This window comes from Balaenoptera ricei, chromosome 2, assembly GCF_028023285.1.
Source record: "Balaenoptera ricei isolate mBalRic1 chromosome 2, mBalRic1.hap2, whole genome shotgun sequence".
Classification (NCBI taxonomy): domain Eukaryota; kingdom Metazoa; phylum Chordata; class Mammalia; order Artiodactyla; family Balaenopteridae; genus Balaenoptera; species Balaenoptera ricei.
The window spans coordinates 69,446,162-69,470,197 of record NC_082640.1 but is presented as its reverse complement, the minus strand read 5'-3'; the positions used below and the strand labels follow the sequence as shown (position 1 = coordinate 69,470,197).

Here is a 24,036-nt window from a genome sequence, read left to right as displayed (position 1 = left end):
GGTGGTTTGTTTTCTTAATAGTGAATTTTCAGAGTTCTTTATATATTCTGGAAATAGGTCTTTTACCAGATAATATGCTTTTTGCAAATATTGTCTCCCAATTTGTGGTTTGTCTTTTTTTATTCTCTTAACAGGGTCTTTCAAAGACCAGAAGCTTAAGCTTTGATGAAGTCCAATTTATCAACTTTAAAAAAAAATGGAATGTGTTTCTGATGTGGTATCTTTGCCCATCCCAAGGTCACAAAGATTCTCTCCCATGTTTTCTGTTAGAAGTCATATAGTTTTAGGCTTTTTATTATGACCCACTTGAGTTAATTTTTGTATAGGGTGCAAGGTACAGATTGGATTTCATTTTCCCTGCATGTGGCCATCCAGTTGTTCTGGCACCATTTGTTGAAAAGACCTTTCTTTCTGTACAAAATTGTCTTTGGGCCTTTGTCGAAAATCAGTTGTCCATATATATGTGACTATTTCTGGACTCTCTGAGCTTCCATTGATCTGTACCTTCCTTAATTTAAAAAAATTTAAATTATACTATCAAAATGATTCATGTATGTAGTTTAAAAACTCAAGAAGTCCTTGAAAAACTCAAGAAGTCTCTCTTGAATTTTTAATTTATATTCTTATTTTTTATTTCCAGGAGTGTTTTTCAGTAGTCTGTAAATGTCCCTGTTTTAGGATTGCAATAGCTTATCTCCCCGAGAGTAGTTTTTGTTTTATTTTATTTGGAAGTTTTCTTCTGCTCCCTGCATTGTCTCAGACTTCTTTTTTTTCTCCCCCACTTATTTCTATCTCTGTGCCTCCTGTTAGAGGCTTTCTTTAAATGGCTGGGGATTCTGGCCTTGCGTTCACATTTGAGAGTGTGGCAGTAAAAAGCCGATTACCTGTTCTGTGTATGGTGATGGGAGTGGCCTGTTGGCAGGTGGGCTTCCCCGTAGGGAGAACTGGCAGAAACAGGGCCATTTAGTTGGGGGATCCCCAAATGTCAGTATTTTGGGTCTTGTGGACTGAGCTGTTTAACTCCTCCACGGGCAGGGGTGGGGTAAGCAAGGGAGCGTTCATGAAATCCTGTTTCCTAGCCCCTGTCTGACCTTCATCCGCAGCTGTGCCCTGGTGGCCCCGTCTAGAGCCCCGCTTTCCCGTTCATTTTCGGCAGAGAGCAAACCTGTCTCTGGCAGGATTGGGGAGGTCATGTTTATGGGGAGGCTTGGGGGGGAAGGAGCTGGGATCTGCCTGCCTCTTCTGTAGACAGTCAACCCATCCTCCTGTTCTCAGCCAAGTCTTGACAAGTGTGTGGTGCCTCCAAGTCCAGACTCTTTCCCAGGTTCACTCTGCTAAGTCTGTTCCCATTAGGCCATCTGTTTTCCACTTTTGTCTGCTCTCCTCTCCTACCCATTGTCTTGGGCAGGACAGAGATAAATGCATCCATTCAGTTTGTTGTATTTGACCGAAGGACTTTCTTAGCCCCTCCCGCCCCTCTCTCCCACCCTTTCTCCCTCCTCCTCCCCCCTCCCTCCCTCCTCCCTCCCTCCCTCTCCTGGTCCCCTCCCCCTTTCTCTTCCCCCCTCCCCTCCATCTCCCTCCCACTATCCATCACTTGCCTCCACCTTCCCTCCACCTCCCTCCCATCATCCCGTCCTGTGTCCCCTCTCCCTCCTCCCCACCACCCCCTCCTTTTTACTCCCCCACCCCCTTTCTCCCTGCTCCTTCCTCTGTGCCTGGAGCTCTCTCTGCCATACTTCTTCAGGTAGACAGCCAGGCTCTTCAGGCCCTGAGAGGAAAGAGCCCATGTAACGCAGAAAGGATTGGATGAGGAATCAGGACACTGAAGTCTCTGCCTACAGATGTGATGAGCCTTCTGCACTCCTTCACCACCTCCTTGACTCTCCTTCCCATCCCTCAACTCCCGAAGCCCATAAGGGCCACGTCACGCCCAGACCTTGGCCTCCGTCACATAACGTGTCTGAGCCTCGTGTGTCCCGAGGTGTCCCATTTCTGCCCACTCCACGCCCTTTTCCCCCTTGCAGGCCCGTGAGCAGGTGTTGGGCCCCGGGTCACTCTGGGTCTCTGGCTTGGCTGTGCCAGTCCTGGGGGCTAGGATGTTAGGGCGGCGTGTGAGCGTCCCTCCACGTCAGGAGTGCCCAGAGCGTCCTGTCCCCGCACCTTCCCTGCCTAAGGCGCAGGCCCAGTGCAGGGCTGATGGGAACTTGGCCTTTCGCGCCCTCTCTCAGGCCGTCTGCCCCGTGGAAGCAGGGACCCTTCTCTTGCGTTGTCCACCATCACCCCTCCTCCTGCCCTGTATTACTATTTTTTTTACATCTGTGATTCTATTTCTGTTTTGTAAATAGGTTCATTTGTACCATTTTTTTTAGATTCCACATATAAGTGATATCATATGATGTTTTTCTTTTTGTCTGACTTCACTCTATATGACAATCTCTAGGTCCATCTGTGTTGCTGCAAATGGCATTATTTCATTCTTTTTATGGCTGAGTAGTATTACATCATACATACGTTCCGCATCTTCTTTATCCATTCCTCCGTCAGTGGACATTTAGGTTGCTTCCACGTCCTCGCTATTGTGAATAGCACTGCATTTTTTTTTTTTTTTTAAAAGCAAGAGGGCTAACCCTTCCATCAACCAGGTGGGGGTTGGGGGCTCCCTCCACAGCCCACTCTTTCCTCGCTGCTGGTCTGAGCCTCTCTCCAAGGCCTCCCCCTGCAGAGGCCACTCCAGATGTCCAGCTGGCTCTTTGTTGGGGCTTTTGTCCAACACTGAAGAGCAGATGTGACCACTTCCCTATCTGTGGGCACACGGTGGCTTTGCAAGAAAATGGGAACAGCTGAGTCCCTCTCTGTCCCCACTCATCACCTCCCACTCTCCCTTTCTCTCCTCCTCAGCCCCACAGCTCACCTCACTTCTCCGGGGCCGGGTTTGGAGAGTGGCCATTGTGATGGGGAGGAATAACGGTCCTTGATTGGTGCTTCACAAAGCGCTTTTGAGTGGATACTGAGCTGCGTGAGGTCAGGGGCAGCAGTGGGGGGAGAATGTTCCATTTTACAGATGAGGTAACTGAGGGTCCTGGAGACTTCAGGACTTGCCCAGGGTCTCACAGCCGGAAGAGGAGAACCTCGTCTTGACCCCAGGTCTCATGACTCCACATCTGGCCATCTGCCTTCTGTATCTCAGGGGCGAGTCCCAGGCTGTCTTCTCTCATTCTGCCTCCTAATTACTGTTTTTGGGCTGTCAGCGTTCCTTGGTCTGGGACCTCACAGGAGGGAGGTAATTACATCCTTTGAGCTGCTCTTAGTCAGCAGATCCCTGCCAGTCCCTGTGCCCAAGCCCAGTTCTGACCTCTGTCTGTCCTCCCCCCTGCCCAGGCCAGTGGCTCGGAGAGTTTGATTGGATTCCTGTTTCTCTCTCTTTGGTTGGTGCTTCTGGTTGCATCTGGCAAGCCCCTCCCTCACAGAGTGTCCATAAATTCCATATATTCAGGAAAATGGGTGCCCTCAGTCGTATGGGGGCAGGGAGGGAGAGCTTCAAATGCCTCTCCACCAGGCTTGCCCAGCTATTAGAAAAGTCCTGCCCGCTGGCCAGTGGGGTCCTCGGATGGGCCGCCTTGTAGAAAGAGCAGTACTGCCTCTGGGTGCCTCCTTATTGATGAACATCCATCTCATCTGCTCTGACTCTCCACTACCCCCAGTCTGCTTGTCCCTGCAGCCAGCGTTATCACGGGGCCTGTCTCTTGCGTGCGTGCACACAGGCGCACACACAAGCACACTCTCAGCCCACTTACGCATCTTAGAGGCTTCCTGTGGCTTTTAGAAAAAAGGCAGAACCTCTCAGCATGGCATCTGAGACCCTGCAGAAGCAGCCCTGTCTGCTACCCCAGCCTCCCTCCTCTCCGGTCACTCTGGCCTTCGTTCTGGTCTTCCTCCTCACCGTGTTTTCCACCTTCCCAGGGCCTTTGCACATGCTCTTCTCTCTACTTGGAATGCCCTCCTCCCGTACCCCTTTGACTACTTAGTTCTTACTTATCCTTTAGACTTTCCGGTCAACCACCACCTCCTCAGAGATGCCCTGTCCCGCCCTTCAGTGCAGCAGGGTCCCCAGGGTCATAGGCTCTTGTGGTTCCCTGCACTTAGTTTGTCATTGTAGCTGTCCCGATTATGTGATTAATGTCGGTCTTGCCCACGGAAGTTCTGTGGAAGCAGGGACCGCTCTGTGGTCTCTTCTTTTTTTTTTTAACATCTTTATTGAAGTATAATTGCTTTACAATGGTGTGTTAGTTTCTGCTTTAAAACAAAGTGAATCAGTTATACATATACATATGTTCCCATATCTCTTCCCTCTTGCGTCTCCCTCCCTCCCACCCTCCCTATCCCACTCCTCTAGGTGGTCACAAAGCACCGAGCTGATCTCCCTGTGCTATGCGGCTGCTTCCCGCTAGCTGTCTATTTTACGTTTGGTAGTGTATATATGTCCATGCCACTCTCTCACTCTGTGGTCTCTTCCACTCTCTTTCCCTCACCGCTGTATCCCTAGTGCCCCACAGAGTAGGAGCTCATGAAGGACTTGTTAGATAAAGGACTCGGTGTGAACGGAATCTCCGCACCTGTCTAGTACCTGGCGTTGCTTGAAGTCTCCCGTCTCTCCCTTCGGATGCCTCCTGCCTCCTGCCTTACTCTTGGCTGACGGGCTCCCGCCACTCAAGCTCCCAGCTGTCGTGGCCTGTGGCACTCCTCCAACTTTCTTGTCCTGCAGGTGACCTGGGGCTTTTGGAAAGAGGAGGAATCTGATGTAGTGGGTTGGGGTAGCCTCTGGGATTTTGCCTTGTTCACAAGCTTCCGTGGACCCGTGCTGCTGGTTCACCAGCGACCACACTCTGGCCTGGGCTGGGGGCCCGGGCGCCAGGTCAGCTGCTCAGAGGCTAACTCACCACGGAAGCCGTGGTTTGCACAGGGACGGGACACTGCTGTGGGGGGTGGGTTCGGCCCAGCCAGGCTGGGGACTGTGGCAGAAGCAAGTCACAGGCTCGGCTCCCGCTCTGCTCACACACGACCGCTCAGGCCTTAGCTCTGAACTGGGACACCTGGGCCAGCCTGCCGGCAGCCCTCACACTGAGAGGGACTCCCGAGAGGTCTGCAGTGTAGCCTCTGACCAGTTAAAATTCCCCTTCATTGCCTTCTCTCCCTCCCTGCCTCATCACAAACACCAACTGAAAAAAAGAGGTTTTTTTTTTTTTTTTTTCCTGGTTTCCCATGTGTGAGAGAGGAACTGGGTGAGTGTGGAAAGCGATTAGAGAGGGAGGGCCTGTGTGCTGTCACCCTCCTCCTCAGCTTCACTGTGGTCCTCACAGCGGCTCCTGAAGAGCTCCCGTCTCCTGCTTCAGCCCTGTCCCCTCTGCACACCTGCACCTGGCCCCGACCTTTCCAGAGCATGATTCGGTGTCGTTCCCCTCACGGGGCGGGTCTGAGGTCAGCTCTGCCAGCCTGGGAGCCCTCGGCCTTGCTGGGTGGGCCTCTGTGTTCTTCTCCTGGACCCCTTCCAGCACACACAGCTTCTCTGATCTCCTGGCCCTCTGCGTGTGAGACAGACCAGCGGAGGGGAGCTTCCTGAGTCTCTGCCAGCAAGCTCTCATGGAGCTCGGCAGGCTGGACTTGGGAGGAGGCAAGCCAGACCCATTTCACTGTCTGTTTCTGCCCCTCCCGTTCCCGGCAGGTCCCTGGATGGCCGGCTGCAGGTGTCCCACCGGAAGGGGCTCCCCCATGTCATCTACTGCCGCCTGTGGCGATGGCCTGACCTACACAGCCACCATGAGCTGCGGGCCATGGAGCTGTGTGAGTTCGCCTTCAACATGAAGAAGGATGAGGTCTGCGTGAATCCCTACCACTATCAGAGGGTGGAGACCCCAGGTACGCCACCTCTGTAGGGTCTGCAGCTACCTACGTGGCATTCTCCTCCTCCTCTTTCCCTCCCCACTTCCCCCTCCGTCCCTCCCTACTTCCACCTCCCCTTCTTTCCCCTCTCTCCCCCTCCCTCTCCCCTCCTCTCCCCCTTTCCCCCTCCCCTCCCTCTCCCCCTTTCCCCCTCCCCTCCCTTCCCCCTTTCCCCCTCCCCTCCCTTTCCCCCTTTCCCCCTCCCCTCCCTTTCCCCCCCTCCCCCTTTCCCCCTCCCCTCCCTTTCCCCTTTTCCCCCTCCCCTCCCTTTCTCCCTCCCCTCCCTCTCCCCCTTCCTCTCCCCTTCCCCCTCTCCCCCTTTTCCCCTCCGCTCCCTCTCCCCCTCCTCTCCCTCTCCCCCTCCTCTCCCCCTCCCTCTCACTCTCCCCTTTCCCCCTCCCATCCCTCTCCCCCTCCCCCTCTCCCCTCTCCCCCTCCCTCTCCCCCTTCCTCTCCCCTTCCCCCTCTCCTCTCCCCCTCCGCTCCCTCTCCCCCTCCCCCTCCCCTTTCCCCCTCCCATCCCTCTCCCCCTCCCCTCTCTCCCTCCCTCTCCCCCTTCCTCTCCCCTTCCCCCTCTCCCCCTTCCCCCTCCGCTCCCTCTCCCCCTCCTCTCCCCCTCCCCCTCCTCTCCCCTCCCTCTCCCCTTTCCCCCTCCCCTCCCTCTCCCCTTTCCCCCTCCCATCCCTCTCCCCTTTCCCCCTCCCATCCCTCTCCCCCTCCCCCTCTCCCCTCCCCCTCTCCCCTCTCCCTCTCCCCTCTCCCCCTCCCTCTCCCCCTTCCTCTCCCCTTCCCCCTCTCCCCTCCCCCTCCGCTCCCTCTCCCCCTCCTCTCCCCCTCCCCCTCCTCTCCCCTCCCTCTCCCCTTTCCCCCTCCCATCCCTCTCCCCTTTCCCCCTCCCATCCCTCTCCCCCTCCCCCTCCCATCCCTCTCCCCCTCCCCCTCCCATCCCTCTCCCCCTTCCTCTCCCCTTCCCCCTCTCCCCCTTTCCCCCTTTCCCCCTCCGCTCCCTCTCCCCCTCCTCTCCCTCTCCCCCTCCTCTCCCCCTCCCTCTCCCCCTCCCCTCCCCCTCCCTCTCCCCCTCCCATCCCTCTCCCCTCTCCCCCTCCCTCCCCCTCTCCCTCTCCCCTCTCCCCCTCCCTCTCCCCCTCCTTTCCCCCTTTCCCCTCTCTCCCTGTTCTCTTTGTGAGGGAGGGCCTGTGGTGCATTTGGGGGTGCAGGGGCTTTGGTGCCAGCCTGGCGTCAATGCTGATCCACCTCTGCTCTGTTTCCTCTGAACAGTTCTACCTCCTGTGTTGGTGCCACGCCACACAGAGATCCCGGCCGAGTTCCCCCCGCTGGACGACTACAGCCATTCCATCCCCGAAAACACTAACTTCCCCGCCGGCATTGAGCCCCAGAGCAATATTCCAGGTATGCCCACGTGGGCAGTGAGGCCGGCCCAGGAGGCGGGGGCCAGATAGACCCATCACCCGGTCTCTGCACACACGCTGGCCCGAGGCCCCTGACTCAGAACTGCATCCCTGTGGGGAGAGGACCCGTGGCCTTGGCTCCTCGCTCACTAATGATGCTTTTCTTGGCACGGAGGAGCGGCGGCGTGACCCTCCCGCCCGGCCTCGGTGCAGTCATTTATTTTGGAAGCGGAAATAGCAACGCTGTGTTTCTCTCACCGCCCTCGCGGCCGGGGCTGGAGTTCAGGCAGGATCCCCGACAGTCTGGGGGCTGCAGAGGCAGCGGGAGAACAGAGGGCCGAGGGCCGGGCAGTGTGTGGAGAACTGGCCCTGTAAGTAAGCCCGGGGAGGGTTACAAGCTGGGTGGGAGGTTTTATTCCACTGGGAGAAGTGGGCTGTGCCGTCAGAGTGTAAATGTTTTTAGAAGCCCCTCATTTACATGCAAATAATGTGTGAATCACCAGCACTCTGGGCGTCCAGGAAAACTGCTTGGCGGAGCTTAGCCAGTCCCAGCGCAGGTGGCTGGGCAGTGATGGGCCGCCTTACTTTCAGAGCTGGCTAGTTTGGATGCGCCTTTCACCCTGAGTGAGCTCAACGTGCTGAGGTTGACCGCAGGCCTTTGCGCGTGGGTCACAGTGTTAAGGAGGGACCCGCTTTACAAATCCAGGCTTGCAGATCCTTCACAGGTGGCGCTGGTCCCTAGGGGTAGGTTGCCCACTCTGTTCATTCAGCAAAGCAGAGAGCTGAGTCGGAGTCTGGGGGTCATTCAGAGAAATAGATCGCAATCTCTGCTGTCATGGAACTTGCATCCCACTTCGGGAGCTAAGACATCCTCTCAAGAGACAGCAAATAACCATGGATCTGCACACGGGTAGATAGTAGAGCCAAAGGGCGGTTTCAGGCTGTTGCCCTTCAGGGGACAGAGATGAGTGAGGCTGAGTGAGTCCACTGCCCCCCTGGAAGGGAGGCGGAGCTTAAACCTAACCTTGAGGGATGGGGAGAAGTTTAGCCCGGCAGAGGCTGTAGGAATAGGCATTTCAGACTTGGGAGTCAGGGATGGTGTGAACAAAGGTGGTCATGATCCAGGTGGGGAGCAGGAAAGAAGAAGGGCATGAGGAAGGCAGGAGCCAGGGATCCAAGGCCCAGAGCTCCTCGGCTCCCGCCCCCTGGCATAATGGTGTGAATGTGTGAGTTTGCAAAGGGCATCTCAAGAGCCAAACCAGAGAGGCCATTTAATGAACCACCTTCCTTTCAATTCCCAGAAACCCCACCCCCGGGCTACTTGAGTGAAGATGGAGAGACCAGTGACCACCAGATGAACCACAGCATGGACGCAGGTCAGAGTCTCGTGGGGCTCTGCTCCTAAGCCTGAGTGCCCGCCCTCCCCCGTCCCTCCCTCTGTCCCTCCATCCAGTATGTACAGAGCAATCTCTGGGCTCGGGTCTGCGACAGAGGAGGAGCCAAGCTGCTCACAGTTCGTGGGGGAGACCAACAAGACAGCCCGCAGTCACCGTGCCATCTCATATATGCCCTGATGGAAGGCGCCAGTGGCATCAGGGCACAGAGCAGGGCCACGTAACCCAGCCTGGGGACGGGGTGTTGGGGGTGCAGAGCATTACCTTGCAGTGTAGGTTTCTCTCGAGTTGAGTGTCGGAGATGTGTAGGGTTTGGCCAGGCCATCAGGGCAGGCAGGGGGTGTGCCAAGCAGAGTCGGGGGCGTGGGCAGGAGAGCTGGTGAGTTCTGGGATGGCTGGAGTGTACTCCTCCAGAGACAGGAGGGCCCGTCACTCAAGGCTTCGTGTGTGGCCGGGGACTGAGGAGGAGCCCCTACAGGCTTTAAGCAGATGAGATGCTGCTGGCATCTCAGGAGGGTGGGCTCCATCACCTGAAGTAGCTCAGGAGAGCTGAAACAGAGGCAGGGTCTTTGCTAGTGGCAGTCGAGGCCCCGAAGCATCGATTTTTATGTGATGACCAAATGTGATCTGTGTGTTCCTGCTGTGAGCGACCCAGCCCAGTCATCTCCAGCCACATCTCCAGATGTTCCCGCCTCATTTGTTAAGGGACCAAATTGGCTCCAGACCAGCAGTTTCTTGAATTGAACCCCAGCTGCCACATCGCATGTGCACTGTGTTGCGTGTGGTTGGGTGAGGAGGCGGGGGCCGAGCAGATGTTCCCTCCCCATGACGCCGGGCACGCCTTGTACACACAGAGCCGCCTGACGCGGTGGGGCCACCTGCCCTGCACGCAGCCCAGAAGAGAGCGTAATTCCCAAAAGAAGGACGCGGGAGACTTCCGTGTTTACTGTAAACGTGGTCACTTGATACTTAGCCTGGGCATCATGGCCTTTGGGGTTTAGCACACATACCCCGACACACCCCTGATAGATGGCTGACAGTGTGAACCCAGCCGGAATGCATCGAAGACCTTCCTGTATTCGATGCCAAGTGACCGCTGTAAGGGTACAGCTATTAAACGCTGGCGTGGGAAGCAAGCCAGCTAAGCAGCATTTCTGCAGATGCTGTATTTCTTCTCCCTCTCCTTTCCCCCTTCCTTCCTGGCTGCTCTTCATGTTTGTGGAATGATTACAGGCAAACCTCCGAGATACTGTGGGTTCACTTCCAGACCAACCACAGTAAAGCAAGTCCCACAAATTTTTCATTTCCCAGTACATGTAAAAGTTATGTTTACACTGTAGTCTATTAAGTGTGTAATAGCATTATGTCTAAAAAAGCAGTATACACACCTTACTTAAAAAATACTTGATTGCTATAAAATGTTAACCATCACCTGAGCCTTCAACGAGTCATAATCTTTTTTGCAATAGTAACGTCAGAGATCATGGATCGCAGATCACCATTACCAGTATAATAATGGTGAAAAAGTTAGAAGTATTGTGAGAATTATCAAAATGGGACAGAGAGGTGCAAAGTGAGCAGATACTGTTGGAAAAACCATGCTGATAATACTTGCTCGACGCAGGGTTGCCACAAACCTTCATTATGTAAAAGATGCAGCAGCTGCAGAGCACAGTAAAGGAAAGTGCAGTAACACGAGGTCTGCTTTTACTGTTATAAAAGTGAACAGACCAAAGGAGAGGGTCTTCTATGGGACGAGCAGCCACCTTTTCACCCTCTCAGCTCTTGTTCCTTCCCCTTCCTCTCCTTCCTTTCTGCTCCATCTTCTCTGTCTCTCCCTTCCTCCTCTCTCCTCCCTTAATGTACCTGTTGTGAACGTTAATGATTTATTGAATGTGTGCCTGGGCTTTGTGGACCCCAGCCAGCCCGTGGGTGGGGTCTCCTATTTATTCTCTGCTCTTCACTCAAACCATTCCAGTTGCTCATGGACTTGGCTTCCCGGACAGTTGAGAATGTGGTAGCGCCTCATTTGGGGCCCGAGGATCACCTTGTCCAGCCCTGCTTCTCCCCTGACATGCACACATGTCTGTTCAGACCAGTGAGAAGGTCCCACTGCCTTCCTGGGTCTCTGTCATTCGGGCCAGCACAAATCAGGAGACCAACACTTAACTGAGCACATACTATGTACCAGCTATGGTATAGGCATTTTCATAGGCACGATCTCACTTCATTTCCACAAATCACACTATAGGTGGTATTCTCCCCATTTTGTACCTGAGGGGAAAAAAAAATCAAGGCTCAAAGAGGTCGAACCACTTTGCCAAAGTCCCGTGGCTGATAAGTGGTGCCATGTCCAGACCCCGTGGCAGATTCGGAAGCTCTGCTCTTTCTGTGACTCTTCCACATCCCCCCGAAGATTGGGTGCTACGGGTGAAAAAGAAACCCATGGTTCCTCCCTGGTCCTCAAGGAGGTTACAGCTGAGTTAAGGAGCAGGGGCAGACCCCCGTTAACAGCTCAAGGCAGCGTAAACTTAAGGCCCAGCTGTGAGGACTGTAGACTTCAGGGGGTGGAGCCAGGGCTGAAATCACAGGGCTGTCAGTCAATAAACAACTCGCCAGAGCTGGAGCCCCATGGGTGCAGGGACAAAGGAGGGACCAGCCCAGTGTTGCTTTCTGGAAAAGCAGTCACTTGGTTTTCGGAAGGCTGACTCCGTGTGGGTTTTTTTTCTTTTTTCGGGGGAAAAAACAGAGTAACAACATTAGAGTAGGAAGAATTGGGTAGTTAGGACTTTTTCCACATGTAGCATCATGTCTTACGTAAAATGTCAGTCTGGTTGCTGAGTTGTGGGGTGTCTGAGGCAGCTCAGTGAGTTTCCTGAAACCTGGGGAAAAGGCCGCGTTGGTATTTGCAGGTCCTGAGCTGTGAGAACAGGACTGGTGAGGTCTGGGCAGCTGCAAGCCTTACCTTCGCTGCCTGGGGCCTAGAGCAGCTGTGGAGAGGGTCTTCCCTGCTCCTTCTGTCCCTCTGGGGGCTCAGTTAACAGGGAGGGTCAGTGTGAGGTCTGTGCACCCAGGCTGGGAATGCAGCAGCCCTGTGCCCGGGGGCTTGGTTAGAAGCATCAGACCATCAAGTTGTGGAAGAGACTCCACGGTCATCCGCTCATCCTTTGGTTCCACAGATGAGGAAGCTGGGGCCTGGGGAAGGGAAAGCACAGGCAAGGATGTGAGTTTGGTCTTCTCCTGGGCCGTGGAGTCTCAGTCCACGGTTTTCTTCCTGCCCCACCTTGATGCAGATGTTCTGTCATCTGGCTCCCCAGGCCAACAGTCTTTTCCGAAATCTCACAGCTGTGTCTCACCTCCTAGGTTCTCCAAACCTATCCCCGAATCCGATGTCCCCAGCACACAATAACTTGGGTAAGTAGCTCTTTGTCTGGATGACTCAATCCCCCTCTAGCTGTAGCCCTGCCTGGTGGCCCGTGTGTGGAGGGGGCCCTGAAGTTGAGGCTTCCCTGCTCCAACCCCCACCATCTGCCCAGTGCAGCCCATCAGGTTTCTGGTTACATTGTTTCTGGGGTCACCCACAGAACGGGAAACCTGAGAACAGTGGTGGCAGGAAAGGCAGCCGAGTGCCGGGTTCGTATTTCCCCAGGGAGGCGGTTAGACACGAGTGAATGAAAAACCCCCAAACCTTGTGCTTAAGAGACACGAGGGTCTCTGGTCAGTGAGCGTCCGTGTGTGGTTTGATGCAAAGCCACGGGCAGCGGTGCAAACTGCAGCCCCCGGCTTTCGGGGACTTGTTTCAGATACACTTACTTGGATTTTATCTGAGCACCTCATCTGACAATGATGTCATTTTTATTTAAAACAGTACCATATAAGGAATTTGGGGGGGAAAAAAAAAGCCAAGTTACCCATAATCCCCCTGCCCTAACACAAATATTTTTGTTTCATCTTGGTCCCTCTGGTGTTTGTGGACAGGCACATATATTTGTGCTTTGCCTTTGAGATGATAGTTCATATCCATCTTTTCCTTCTGTCTTCTCATTGTTATTTTGTAAACACATTTCCATACTTGGATGACTCGTTGATCATCTTGCATTATCTCATGATGTTTTGGAGCAGCTGGGCCATCATTTCCACAACCTTCCCTTAGATGTTTGATTTCTGGGTCATTTTTCTGAGATTCACTTTTCTAATCCAGGAGCATCCTTCGGCTTCAGCGTGGGGCCTGCCGGAGGGCTCAAAACAAATTAAATATTTGTTCAGTTTTTATTGAGGGGAATTTTTTTTCTGTGTTGGTCTGGTAGCTTTAGAAAAATGTGAGTTTGATTTTGTTCCAGTCTGTATTGCTGGGGTTTGATTTGTGGCTCAGGAAAAGAAGGAGTTAATATCCAAGCTTGGTGAATCAGAGTGGATTGGCCTGGCTTTTGTTCCCAGTTGTTCCCAGTCCTTGACTGATAGCATCAGATGAAGAAACTCATCATTTGGAACTTGGGGAGCTGCTTGAAAACCTTTTGATACAGGCTGACAAGTGGGCAGTGTGAAATGTAACTTTGGGGGATCTGTTTTATCATCTTGTAAAATAATACCACTGTGAGTGTTGGGCTTTACAGCGGGAAGGTCACATTCCCAACGTGAAAGGACTGATGGAGTTATTAAACACAAACTCTGAAGGCTGGAAGCTATGTTAACCCTTGAGAACTTAAAGGCCATGACTGTGAACTTGATTCTGGGCTTTCAGCTTTGGAGGCTGAGCCCTCTTACCCCACCATGGCCGTGGGCACCCTGAAGTCGACAGACATCAGAACTGGTGCTTGCCTTGGCAACCCCACTGCCTGACTTGGTGGTTCAGACCGCAAGTTGTCCTGGGTGGGTACTCACTGTGAATTCCCCTCGAGATTGTGTGGACCAGGATGACAGCATGTTCTTGAACTTGGCCCCAAGGCAGAGTGACCTGCTGGCACAGTTCTCCCTGCCTGCTGCCCTGTTCCTCAGCCTTTCGTCTGAGGGTCAGGAATTCATAGGCCATTTCTTCCAGAGGAAGGGACAGCCTCCAAGCCTGGTGGGCAGAGAGGGGGTGCCCCTCGGCTGGGAAGATGTGAATATGGGGGACAAATCAGCCAACAAGCCACGGTAGGACTCACGGCGAGACACGGGCGCCGACAGGCCCGGCTTCCTCTCTGCTTGCCAAGCCCTCGAACCCCTGCCTTCACCCATTCAATACTATTGGTAGGGCCCCTACCATCTCACAGCCTCTGGCATCGTAGCTGCAAGGGGATGAAAGGATGGTGATGAAGATGGCAAACATTTCTCGAGAACTTGCTATTTACTGAGTGTTGTTCAGAGTGGCTCATGCATGTTAACTGAATCTTTGTAACAATTATCTAAGGTGGTGGTGCTGTGATTTTTCATTTTATGGAATAGGAAACCAAGGAACGGACTGGTTAATGAACTTGTCCCCTTCACACAGCTAGAAAATGGAGAAGCTGGCTTTGAACTCAGGCCTTGGGAATCCAGAACTTGTGCCCCCATGTGCAGCAGGACCCTGCCTTGCTCGGTCACTTAGACTAGCTCTCCCCTTTTTCACTCAGAAGAACTAGGCTCAAGGAGACACCTATTGACTTACAGTTGGGAACAAATGTCAGATATGAGGGCCCTGGTGTCCCATGTTGTCCCTGGCTGGGAGCCCTGCCTGCTTGCCTGTCTCTTCTTCACTCATTCATTCTCTGGGCACTTCCTGCTTGGTCACTGTATGCCAGTCCAAGTGGGGGAATTCAAAAAGGTGTCACAGACCCTGACATGAAGGTGCTTTTGGCCTTGTTGGGATAAATAAGGCAGGACGATAAATACTTTTTATATAAAACAAGAGGGGAGACTTCCCTGGTGGTCCAGTGGTTAAGTCTGCCTTCCATTGCAGGGGATGTGGGTTCGATCCCTGGTCGGGGAACTAAGATCCCACGTGCTGTGGGGCAACTAATCCCTTGCGCCGCAACTACTGAGCTCATGCGCTACAACTAGAGAGAAGCTGCAACGAAGAGCCCGTGTGCTGCAACTATAATAAATAAATAAATAAATTAAGTAATTAATTAAAACAAGAGGTAGGTGCAGATGAAGTACACTGAGGGTTCAAAGGAGCAAACGGTGGCATTTCAGTGGGGACATCATCCAGGGTGGCCAGTGTGTCCTATGTATTAACTCATTCAGTCACCATTCGCTGAGTTCCTAGTAGGTACTGATGCTGGCAGTCCAGAGCCGGGGAGGACCTTTAGGCGTTCACAGTCTGGTGGAGTGGCTGGAGGTGTCTGTCCACCGGTGATGCACTGTGCCCGGTGCCAAGGGAGCAGCACAGAGGAGGGAGGAACTGTACGTGCCCAGGAGGACAGTGCCGAGTAGGGTGGGGGGACCTTGGAGTTGTGATGACCTGTATGAGCTGGACCTTGAAGGACAGGTGGGACATGGTGAGGCAGAGAAGGAGGGAAGGACACTGCCGATGGAAGCAATGGCGTGAAAGGGTGGGGTGAGCTCGGAGGACAGCTGGCGGTGTGGTTGGTTGGCTTGTTGGGAGGCACCGTGGAGAAGATGAGGCTGAGGGGGTTGGCGGGCTGAGAAGAGAGCCCTGAGGGCCACCCTGTGTAGCCCTGTCTTGCCTATAGGATAAGGCGAGATGGTGGGTTCTGAGTTGGGGGGTGGTGGTTATCTGACGGCAGCTTCATAATGATTAGTCTGGCCACTGTGTGGAATTTAAAATCTAGGGGAAATTACTGGGGCTACCCCACCCCCCAAAAAAATACCCACTTAGGAAGCTGTAGCACTGAAGGAGGCTGAGATGAATGCTTTAGAGAAATGGCAGCGGGAGAGGAGAGGGCGTTTAAGAGTGTCATGAATCAGTGGCATTTATTGATCAGCTTTAACTGGGAAAACGATGACGCTTCAGTTTAACTGAGGCAGAGCCCCAGGAGATGGGACAGGGTTTGGGGCGAAGGGCGACAGGGAGATGCCGGTGCTTGCCTGTATCCAGGAAGCAGCAGGACAGTCAGGAGAGAGGCTGCGGCTGGAGGTGCAGCTTTGGAAGCCATTAGCGTGTTTGACAGCCTTGCCCAGAGTGGAGTCAGAGACATGATTTTGTCATCAAATGAGTTTGGAAAGCCTATACTGTGCCCCCTCCTGGGGCCCCCAGGGCACCCACAGTGTAAAGCCTCTGAGAGTCCTGCAGAAAGGAGGCCTGTTTGGTCCAGCGTTTCTCCCACGGGTCCGGCCGCTGTTGGAACACTTTTCTCTTACGATCCCATTGACCCTCCCGTAGATCTCACTTTGGAAACACTGATGAAGGTTCGGCTGAAGTCCTGGGAGTGGATGGATTCAGTGGAGAGGGAGACCCAGCTCAAGAAGGAAAGAGGGCTGAAGACAGACTCACGGGACCCCCTCGGGAAGAGGCTGAGGGTCAGACGGTGGAGGATGGGGCCTCAGGGAGGGGAGGAGGTGCTGAAAGACACAGTGGGCGGGTTCTGCAGAGATGTAAAGTGAGAAGAGAACTCCTCATGAGTTCAAGGGCATCCTCTGGGAATAAAAGGGTGGTGGGGTGGGCAGCACGCAGCAGCTGCCCCTGCGTTTCTCCTTTGTGGCTGGCATGTCCCAAACAGTAGGATGCTGACAGGCACGCGGAGAGTTCTCCCCAGAGAGAGACGGGGCATCTCAGGACACCTATTATTTCTAGTAAAGGAGTTATTATACAAAAAGAAAGCAAGCATAGGACATCTGGCTGCTGCTTCATTTCCTCCCTCCTCCAGGCAAAAGATTGCATCTCCTGCCACAGTAAAGCCACTTGGGGTGCCTCGTGGAGGAGCCCCATGAGTGACTGAAAGGCAGCTCAGCTTCTGGCCAGGGGCAGGCTCTGGGGAGGTCCCAGGGCTTTGTTTTGCAGGGAAGGGATGTGAGCAGGTGATGCTCCTGTTATTACACATCATGCCGGATGAGTCACCTGGAATTTCCTAAGGATTTAGGTCAAGGATTGGAGCAAATGGAGGGGAAGGAGGAGGGAGGCGGAGAGAGAGAAGAAAGATAACGAGCTGGATCCTGCCGGTGAGTAAAGTTGTTCTCTGCTTTAAAGTGAGACATCTCGGGAGGGGCCTTGACTGGGGGAAACGAGGTACCAGGGAATGTCCTGGGGCAGCGGCTGAGCTGGAGTTTAAGGAGGTGATGGTTTCCCGGAGGACCTTGGGCTGAGGCTGCCTTCCTCTCCTGCCAGGAGAAGGGGGTCCTGGTGGCAGAGTAGCAGGAAGACCCCTGGGCCCAGAGAGAGGGCAGGGGCCCACGTTACAGGCCCTACCCAATCGCAGGTGTCTTGGGCTGCTGCACAAGTTCTTTTCCGAGGCCTCGTTGGGCTTTAATCTTCCATAAGCTTGGGACACCACAGGCAGGCATCTTCACGGCAGGAAGTCGGCTGCCGGCTGGACCGTCATGCTCCCGAGGGTCCGTCCAGCTCTTAGACGTTTCCACTGTTCTTGGTTTCAGTAAACTGGTCCTAGGTTGAAAGAGCATGAGGTCTTTTCTGTGTAAAACTGGGTTTGTTGCCTAATCCTTGGTGAGACAAGTTGGAATCGGTGCCCGGCTGCTGGGACACAGCTGGCCTGGGCCTGCAGGGACCTAACCCTCAGGTACACAGGTGGCTCAGGCACAGGGGTAGAGAATGTTTTTACAGCCACCCACGCTGGGCCTTGAAGGTTGCGTCCTGGCAGATGAGGGGGACGAGCAGTCCAGGCAGGGGAAATGCACACGGGGAGTGGGGCGTGGAAGTCTCCTGGCCGGAGGCAGAGCCGCCTTCCGCAGGTGAGCGGGGCGCGGACTAAGGCAGCCGTTTGTGTTCTGACCTTTAGCTTTACAGCGTCGCTGCTCCCGGCCCTTGCCCAGTCCCTGCTTTCAATGTATAGTAGAAAGTTAATTTCCCCGCTCCGACACCCCCCCCCCCCTCTCGTTTACCGGATTTGGATCTCTCGCACATGTTTTTAATAGGCATCCCTTTGCCTTCTGGGTTTTATTCTGTTTTCTTTTCCTTAAACAAAACAGAAAGTCAATGCCAGCTTGGAATCGGGCTCAGAGCTGAAGCCAGCCAATGCGTTAGGCTGGCAGGGGGCCAGTCGAGAATTAAGTGCCCCGTGCTCCTCGAGTGGTCTGGCCGACACCGCGCCGGTGGGGACAGGGGGCCGAGAACGGCTGCAGCGGGAGGCTCCTGCGTCTGCAACACCTCTGCTGCGGGAAGAGAGACTGGCACAGACTCAGCAGTCTGGCCGAGAGCAGAAGCGTTTGAAGGGAAGGCCTTGGGCACACGCCATCAGCTGCCACTCCAGGTGTGCTGAGTCCTTGGCCTAGAGAAGCGAAACCACTTTCCATTGGGGCAGGTCACCTTACCCTGTGGAGTTGTCCTCCCAGAGGAGCCTGTGAGTGGCATATGTTCAGGGTTTTTAGAAGCAACCTTACATAAAATTGCTTCTACGTTTGTTGGTAAACTCTGGAAACTAGGGTGGGTTGGCTGGCTGGATCGATTGATATGGGGGAGGAGTAGCCACCTGAAGATGTCATTTAAGATTTAGTGCCCAGGACAAGTTTTGTTTCCCCTGCAGAACTAGTAAGAATTGTCTGTCCACCAACCAGAGCCATGTAGCATATTTTCCCTTTTTGCCTTGTCTGCTAGGAAGCTTAGAGCCAAGCTGAGTGCTCTTTCAGTAGCTATAACTTCATGGTTAGCCTGTTTATAATCTTCTCTTTTCCAGGGTCCTGACTTTGTCTTGTTCGGAACCATGGTGTGGATAAGTCCTTTGGTAGGAAAGAAATGAGGGCATACATGCAGTTTAAAATAAAGTGCCATTCAAGGCATAACCCAGAGGTGGTGATCATACTTGGGTCTGCAGCTCCTCGTACAGAAATGCCTTGAGGAAGCACTGAGGGATGATGGGAGGGAGAGAGGTTAAAGGCAGGGCTGACTGTCAGTTGTTTGCAGACAACAGTAAGTGCATGACTGCGGTGCTGCTTCTGAATGTAGGTCAGCTCGTCCAAACAGCACTCCCTGAAATGGCAGCCTTCAGACTTTGCCTTGGCCTGACTGCTCTGTTCCCCCAACTAGCATCTTCTTAATTATGTGTCAGGCTCCTGCATCCTGTGTTTTCCACAACACTGTTCAGTGAGTGTCTGTGAGTTGCAGGGATGTTTAGATAAGGGCTCAGATCTGCTTGGGAGGGCCTCTTGGGCTAGGACCCCAAGCCTCTCTCTGATTCTGAGACACCTTGAAGCCCACACATCCCCAGAACATGGTTCTGGCCCCATGTTACCCAGCGGGTGGCCTGCTGGCTTCTCTTCTTTTGACGGGTGGGCTGGGTCAGTGTTCCTGGGAGCCTAGCTCGCTCACTTCTGCCTGGACTCAGCCCAGGGGGTGCTGGAAAAGGCTTTATAATTTGGAGATGAAAACTGCTCTGTTCTTTACTTGGCTAGAGAAGCCAAGGCCAGCCCGGATCAGCCATAGCTGCCTCCTCGGGGGGACCCATGCCAGAAACGCCGTGACCTACATGGTCTGCTTTCAGTGGCTTCCAGTACACTGCAGTCACTGTTCAGACTGGGCCACTGAGGCCAGAGAGGGACGTCACGTCCCTAAGGTTGCACAGCAGGGTCAGCAGAGCTTGCCTCTGGGAATTCCCCAGTACCTTTCGGCCCTGACACGTTGCCAGACCACTTTGCAGGCTTGGAGTGCACTTGGATTTCTTAGGTGGTGGTGGTGGTTTTTTTTTTTTTTAAGGTTTCCAAAGCAACATAGCTCACATTTTAGTGACCACATTGTTTAGAATATAGCTTATCTCACTGGAATGTCAAGCATCGAGCAAAGCCAGAGCCGGATGTGGCTGACGTGGCTGAAGCCAGCCTCAGGGGCACTGGCCGCAGGCCATGGTCGCTCCTGCCCCATCACACCACTTTCACCATTAAGTAGTGTGGACCCTGGCAAGAGAAGGATGGGCAAGGACACTTTGCCCCTTTCGGATGGAGGTCAGGACAAGAACAGGATCTTTTCAAGTTCATATAACCAAAATTATTATAATTTCTGTTAACACCATTTACTGAGTGCTTGACGTGTGCCCCGCTCTCCACTGGAATTATCTCAGTCCATCCACAGACAGCGCCTGGGGATAAAGGAGATTCTCCACTCTGGTGACCCGGGGGAGATGCGGACACTGAAACTCAGAGTTTAACTGGTTTGCTCGGCAGCACACAGCTGGTCTGTGTGTGAGCGGAGGGTGGACGATGGTCCATCTGGCCTTGAAGCTTGTGCTCGATGACCTGGTCAAACATCTAGGGCAGTGGTTTTCAACCGGGGCCTATTTTGCCCCGTGGAAGACTTCTCGCCATGTGTGGAGGCATTTCTTACTGTCACAGCTGGGAGGGCGAGATGGATGTGTGCCGCCGGCATCTAGTGGGTAGAGGCCAGGGATGGTGTGCGCATCCTAGAATGCACAGAACCCTCTCCCCGCAAAGACAGAATTATCTGGCCCCAAATCTCAACAGTGCCGAGGTTGAGAAACCTGATCTAGGTGTCCTGACCCTCTAGCTGACTCTTCCTGGGTGTGTTGAGTGCAGGGATGTCACCGGGCTGCAGCTCCTCCCGTGTGTGCTGACCTTCTTTTTACCCTTAGACGGGATCATGGGCGTAGACCCCAGAAGGAGATCAGGGCCACTTTGCCCTGCAGGGGGCCCCCAGGCCCCTCCTGGAACAGCTTCTGATATTTTCTCTCCTGGGCTTTACGCACTTTCAGAGGTCTGGTGAGCTGAGCAGAGGTTCTCGTGGGTTCTCGCTCTGGGAGGTTGCCCGGCGGGCGGTGAGCAGGGGTCTCGGGCCAGGGCTGAGACCTGGCAGGGCGAGCCCTTCCCGTCACTCTCACTGGCTCCCACAAAGACACGCCCTGAGTGACCAGGCGGCTCCACGTATATGTAAGAGCCAGAGCAAGTGACTCAGGCTGGAGGTCTGAGACGGAGGGATGAGAGCAGCAGAATCCCTGATTCGCCAGCAGATGGTGGGATTCAAGTCGGCAGAGAGCAGCATGTGGCCCAGGGAGCAGTGCAGGGCAGAGAAGCAGCTGGAAGGGCTGGCTGGAGTGCTGGAGAGTCCTGTCAGAGGCGTGGCACTGCTGCAAGTGAGGGATGACGAGGGCCCGGCCCAGGGCCAAGAGGATGGACCCTAAGGTGGGAGATGACACACAGACGGGCAGGAGGAGGGCAGGTGTGGAGCCTGGGACACCTGGAGGTGACAGGAGGCGTAGGGAATCACGGGAAAGGTGATGTGGAGGCACGTGAGGGGAAACCTCTGTTTCAGGGGTTCCCACCTCTTCTGAGAACCGCCCCCTCACAAGGATGGCAGTTTGCTCTGAGGAGCCCTTGACCGAGACACAGACTGACAACTAGGATAAATTCAGAGCTTCTTTTTAGGTGAGTTTGTGTCTTAGTCACCCCGACAGATGGCATCTGGATACATTTGGAAGACAGTTTCCGTAATAAGAGGCAGGGACCCAGTTCACTCTGTAGACGGTGCCTAGTGCCTGGTGCCTGTGCGGTTGTAGACGCGACCCCCTGGGCCGCACCAGCCTTGTCATTTCACAGGCTTGGACGCTGCCGCCCGACAGGCTAGGAGTTTGCCCACGGCCAGGCAGAGCCAGAAGCTGCACGCCCTTCTGGGGGGCAGAGATCAGCATGGGTTACTTTGGGGACCTTGGGAGAGAGGTAGATGGTGTGGCCAGACCGCAGTGGGCACTCCTGGCCTGTCCGGTGCGTTTAGGCAGGTGCTTGTTGGTCTCAGGGCCTTTTGGGTTTGACCCAGCACCTCCTTGAATACTGCTTCAACCCAAGGCCAGGCCAGGCGGGGCAGGGCCTTTGTGAGCTCAAACTAAATAAAAAGTGCCAAGGCCAGTGGAATGCTTCCCCCAACACCTGAGGATTTTGTCCCACTGGATCCTGCGAGTTTCACACAGTAAAAGGGTGGGGGGGATTATAATGCCCTGAGAGGTGGGGAAACAGGCTTCCAGAGCATCTAGGGGACCCCATCCAGGAGCACAGGGGCTGGGGGGCCCCCTGACCCAGCGGCCTGGCCTGTCTCCTCAGACCTGCAGCCCGTCACCTACTGCGAGCCGGCCTTCTGGTGTTCCATCTCCTACTACGAGCTCAACCAGCGTGTCGGGGAGACATTCCACGCCTCGCAGCCGTCCATGACAGTGGATGGCTTCACCGATCCCTCCAACTCAGAGCGCTTCTGCCTGGGGTTGCTCTCCAATGTCAACAGGAACGCGGCCGTGGAGCTGACGCGGAGGCATATCGGTAAGGGGCGGCCGCGTTCCCCCCGTGACACCAGCCCAGCACAGCCCCTGCCAGAACCCACCAGCCACCACTGTGCGCCTCCCCCATGCCCGTCCCCCAAGCTCTGTCTTGCCTTGTTTAGGGGCCAGACAGGTAGAGTTCTGGTTGCTTGATCGTTCCCACTCAGAGACCATTTCTGAAAATTTGAAAGCCACAGAGGAAGACACTTGACTTTCTTGAGAAAGGCAACTGTGCAATTCTCTTAATAAAAATACCCTTGAAGTACTGATAGGTGGACAAGTATATAGTCTATTTTGGAGGGATGATATTCTGTTTGTTCACTTCATATATGATGGTTCTAGGAACTTAGAAGAGGTGGAGAGACCAGCATTGCCCGCTGCCGGGACACCACTGCTGCTAACACTCTCTCCTGACACCCAGCACGTGGTGAAAGATCACTTAGTTTAGGGAGGGTGAAGCCATGCTGTGTGTCACTTGGTTTGCTCATAAAATTATCATGCTGAAGATGTTCACAGCCTTGCGATCCAGAGTCCTAGAAGGGCCATAGAGATGGTGTAGAGATGGTGGGTATCTTCAGACATTGTTCAGTGCACGCAGGGTGGCCGAGGGGTTCCAGAGTAAACTCAGGAGCTGGGCAGGGCAGCAGGGGTCTGGGCCCATGTGAACCAGAGCACCTCTGCTCTTGTTTGTATTATATCTTGCGCCTTCACAGAAGATTTCATTTGGAGAGAGGGTTTTACAGTCAAGAAAAGTTTGGAAGCCATGGGCCTGCGCCAGTGTGCTCATTTTCCAGGGAATAATAACCTGATGCCCAGGGAGGGGCAGAGCCCTGCAGAGGCCACACAGCAAGTGTGTAACACAGTGACAAAGAGCCCCCTGCTGCCCCTGAGCCTGCGTCCTTCCCAGACAGCCTCCTACTTGTTTTCTTTTAAAAAGATCCTCGGTGGTATACACGGGTGTTTACTTACTCACTTTATACTTTTCTATATTTAAATATAACATTTCAAAAATTACCCAAACATTTTTGTTCTTTGGGTCTGGGTCTTCCCACCTCCACCTCCCGCTCTTGACTGACATAACTCCAGGGCGCCTCCTAGTGGCCCCTGAATCTGTCAGCACCCTGGTGTCTGTGAGCCGCCAAGTCCTGTAGCACTGAGCCAGGAAGAACTGGGGAGTGGCAGGGCCGGGGACAGTGGTGGGACGAGGAGGCAGGCCTGCAGCCGGTCACCTGGTTTCCATCCCACTCCACGTTGCGCCTGTGAAAGCTGGCTCCATTCCCCGGCCCTCTGGGCCTCGGCCCCCAGGAGTGGGAACAAAGACCTTCCAGGCAGAAGAAGAGAACATCCCCTGGCTGAGCAGAGACTCGTTGTCAGAGGGTTTATGTAACTGCTTGAATTGCAGAGCCAATTTAAAAATAATTTCTGTCCATCTGGAGTGGATTTAAGAGATGAAGGAAAAGTAAATGATATAAAGCTATGGAATGTTTTAGAGAAATGCATCGAGGGGAGAAAGGTACAGGGAGCGGCACTAATTAAGCCATCCTTGCAGTGAAGGGCTCCTGGGGTATCTGCTGCCTCAGGAGGAGCTCTGCAGGCTGACTAAATGAGTTTCTGAATCTTGGAGGGGGAAGGGACCTAGTAGTAGTAGCAGCAGCAACTACTGCTCACCAGGCACTTGCTGTGTGTCTTACAGCAGCTCCATGAGGTAGGTATTATTGTTGCCCCCATCTTACAGATGAAGAAACTGAGGCTCAGCGGCTGAGTAACTTGGCCGAGGCCCATGGCGGGTCATTGGCAGAGGCTGCTGTTAAGACTTACCCATGCTCTTTCCTCTTGTCGTCTGCCTCCCCAGCTTTGGCAACCTAGCATCACCCACCACTTCCCTGTGTGTTTAGACTTGGGCTCTGGGCCCTGTTTGCCTGGTGACCCTGGCAGGGAACCAGTCACTTG

General features: G+C 54.1%; 1 protein-coding gene across 2 annotated transcripts in view; it reads left to right on the top strand.

Moving 5' to 3' along the window:
* The window catches only part of SMAD3 (SMAD family member 3), a 119,688-nt gene that overhangs the window by 86,137 nt on the left and 9,515 nt on the right, over positions 1–24,036 (top strand). For both annotated transcript variants that reach the window (XM_059912960.1, XM_059912961.1), the window contains exons 2-6: positions 5,723–5,916; positions 7,219–7,350; positions 8,651–8,725; positions 12,107–12,157; positions 21,875–22,087. In XM_059912960.1, the coding sequence (XP_059768943.1) occupies positions 5,723–5,916; positions 7,219–7,350; positions 8,651–8,725; positions 12,107–12,157; positions 21,875–22,087 (665 nt within the window). The remainder of the gene's footprint in view (positions 1–5,722; positions 5,917–7,218; positions 7,351–8,650; positions 8,726–12,106; positions 12,158–21,874; positions 22,088–24,036) is intronic.